Genomic DNA, 3,104 nt, shown 5'->3' on the forward strand with positions numbered 1-3,104 from the left:
CACCAATTTAATTTAATATGTGGCTTAAATAATAATAATAATAATATATTTTAAACCATAATACTAATCTCTTCACCCCATGATAACCCTGACATGATTAAACCATTTAAAAATAATTCTTACTGATTTTGTGCTCATTAAAAAATTTGGAGAAAAGGAATTCTCCAAGTTGTTCCATGAAAACGCCAGAGAAGCAGCTCGTGATTTCATGTCCATTAAAAAGACAATAAGCATGAATACAACAATCTTTACAGTACTTATCACATTTATTCATTATACTGAAAGTCCTTTACTTTACTGTACTGTAAGACATTTATTCAAATATAACTTGAAGTCCCGTTGATAACATCTATTGATTATATTGAAATGAAAGGCCTTTACATTACTGTACGACGTTTTATTCTCTAACATTTTTTTATTCTATAACTTGACGTCCGGTTGAGAGTCCTCAACAGAAACTTTCTCAAGCAGATCTCAAAGTAATAGAATTACCCAAAATGCTATTAACATTCATTATCCTATCACACTGTCACTCAAATCACTTATACTCTCACTATGATCCTCAGTCCGGCTAACAAAAAAATCGATTCGGAGGGCGCCCAAGCTATTGATGATGGTTAAGCTTATTCTGTTACGGATATGGTTCCACCAGAAGCAAGTATTGACTGTTCAAGCTGCAACTTACCAAAAAGGGAAAAAAAATAAACACGTTACAAACCGAATTATTAATCCCTTTTTAAGAATTTGTGTGTACTTACAAAATGATTGAATACTCTAAATCAAAGATTACCTCTAGTAGAATCTCCAGCTTGTGCTTGAGAAGGTAATACTCCTCTTTCAGTTCTTGCAGACACTGCAAGCACCTACAGTGACCAAAGAAATAAAGAAGCAGCTCTACTTAATTGTCAAGGTGTTACAAGGGCATAAAAATTTAACAAAATAGTCTAAAAGTAGGCAATAATAGTAATAACTTTGACAGTATTGATGATTCAGATCATCTAGTTACCCATTTTTTATTTTTCCTTCACAGTAAACTCGAAATATTATGCATACATTCTTCACACGCTGTGCCCCAATACTGTTCATGCAAAGGATCACAATAACAGAATTAGTCCCTGTACTCCCCTCTTGCATCAGTAAACTAATGGAGATTGTTTCTTCTATTCGCTATTAGATTAAATGCGGTTCTGCAATAGCAATCTATATTAAACGCGTTTGTGGGTTGCTACCCATTGTTATGATACCTTGAGCTGCTGCCCTTGAAGTGGTGTAGACAGGAGTCAACTTTTCTGTAGTCTACTGGTTCCTCATTGCTGCAAGGTCAATACTTTAAATATTAGAATCATACAAAATCTGTTTAAATCCAGTTTAAATATCATCTTAAACGCATTCATCCGGCCATAGTTGGCAGATGACAGGATTTGAAAGATAAGCATGTTGGGATTTTATCCTCTAGGTTAATATTAAATATGACCTTGGGTAAAATATACCATGGTACTCTAACTCAAAAGATAGCCGTAAAATATATTATGGTTTTCTAATTTAAAAAATAGTGGTAGTTAATAGGTTTAATTCTCTTTCTATCCAAGTCCTATTTTATTTTCGTAACGTTAGTAGCAAGTCGTTTTAATTTTTTTTTTTAATATTTTATTAGTTTCATTCTTTTATCTTTTTAATCTTAATTTAGTTATCAAACCAGCATCAAACCAGCAGTGAAGATGGCCATCTCTAGCTGTTATCAGCCAATGCAGACTGACTCATCACAATTATTCAAGGAAAACCAAGCCACCTATAACCAGTTGGTAGTCCCTAAGGGGTAAGGCTTTCGCTCCTACCAAATGACTGTGGGTCCTGGACAGTTAACCTAACCAGTAGTGAGGATGGCCATCTCTAGCTGTTATCAGCCAATGCAGCCTGACTCATTACAATTATTCAAGGAAAACCAGACCATCTGGAATAACCAGCTGGTGGTCCTTAAGGGGGCAGGCTTTCACTCTTGTCAAATGCCTCTAGGTGAAGGTTAACCTATTTCCTTACCTCCCACAAAGACTAGCTCTTAGCCAAACAAAACAGTTTTAAGACATACTCTAGACCCAACTAATATTTTATTCTTACCTAATCATTAATTACCAATTCACTAATTACCCTATAGAAAAACTCATTTCAACCTGGTTGTCACCTAGGGTAAAGAATAAGTAAATATACAGTGAGTTTTCCAAACTATTCAGTGTCTTCAGCGAGTCCTCAAAATATAAAGAAATGACTTCGTGCACGAAATAAGGATTGCTTTCGTCCTGCAGATGCTGAAGTTGAGTGAATTGCTCGTCCAGAAATCCCTGCAATTCAAATCTTTAAAGCCTGGTTGAGTATCTAGTAGGAATATGTTTAGGGCTGAAAGTTCTCAAAAGATTGAACACACTTTAAACTGAAAAACTGATTAGTTACCTCTTGAAAGAGAGCTGTGACGAGGTTATCGTGTCGTCGGTTCAAGTCAGCGATCGCCATTCAGATTTTCAACTCAAACCCTTCAGGAAAACAGAAATAATATGAAACCCCTATTAAAGCTCAGAGGACTGCTATGTTGAATATTAATTCTCCCTCCATTTCATTCTATTTATATAGCCTGTGATGACCTCTGGGATGTCAGCGGCCTTTTGCTTATACCCAAAAAGATTGTATTTTCATCAATTCCAAAGCAATATTTTGCTTTCTACGGTCCCTATTACAGGCCCTTTTTGGAATCCAAAATCCCAAAACAAGGTGTTGGTTATGCCGTTGGTTATGTGTGTGGAGCAGATTTGGAATTTTTTTGGAGGTTGCCACAGCTTTTGACAGGAGCATGACGTCATATCTTTTACCTTTAAGGGATTCTTGGATGCCAAACATAGTTTTCGGTCGGTACGCTTTGGAGCATAATTTATTCGGATTATTACAAACGAAATGAATAGATAACTCAATGTGCAAACTTCGCTGATGGAAATTCTTTCACAGTGAATTACTAAATATGGTTATCTTATTATTACAAGTATAGACACAGATACGAACAGGGCAATAATTGCGCACATCCTATGAAGATTATAGGAGAGTATATACACTCATTGGGC

The 3,104-nt window shown here is 35.7% G+C and overlaps 1 protein-coding gene across 1 annotated transcript; it reads right to left on the minus strand.

The window, feature by feature from the left end:
- Positions 1-285: 285 nt before the first annotated feature.
- On the minus strand, positions 286-2,581 carry LOC149258923 (histidine-containing phosphotransfer protein 1-like). Its single transcript, XM_089373903.1, has 6 exons — positions 2,446-2,581; positions 2,206-2,336; positions 1,245-1,313; positions 1,007-1,078; positions 791-863; positions 286-674 (listed from the first exon to the last, which is right to left on the minus strand). Exons 1-6 carry the CDS (start codon positions 2,503-2,505, stop codon positions 624-626), a joined length of 456 nt encoding a protein of 151 aa, XP_089230029.1. The 5' UTR covers positions 2,506-2,581; the 3' UTR covers positions 286-623.
- Between the last annotated feature and the right edge of the window lie 523 nt (positions 2,582-3,104).

The sequence above is a fragment of the Pinus tabuliformis genome, chromosome 6 (assembly GCF_031772625.1).
Source record: "Pinus tabuliformis cultivar Carrire ecotype Pingquan chromosome 6, CPIR1, whole genome shotgun sequence".
Classification (NCBI taxonomy): Eukaryota; Viridiplantae; Streptophyta; class Pinopsida; order Pinales; family Pinaceae; genus Pinus; species Pinus tabuliformis.

What these genes read in the sequence shown, in the direction of transcription:
- LOC149258923 (XM_089373903.1), bottom strand. Translation starts at nt 2,505, where the DNA reads ATGGCGATCGCTGACTTGAACCGACGACACGATAACCTCGTCACAGCT. An exon ending in AATAGTTTGGAAAACTCACT is followed by an intron (nt 1,314 to 2,205) that starts GTATATTTACTT and finishes TTGACCTTGCAG; the next exon opens with CAATGAGGAACCAGTAGACT. An exon ending in AGCTGGAGATTCTACTAGAG is followed by an intron (nt 675 to 790) that starts GTAATCTTTGAT and finishes GGTAAGTTGCAG; the next exon opens with CTTGAACAGTCAATACTTGC.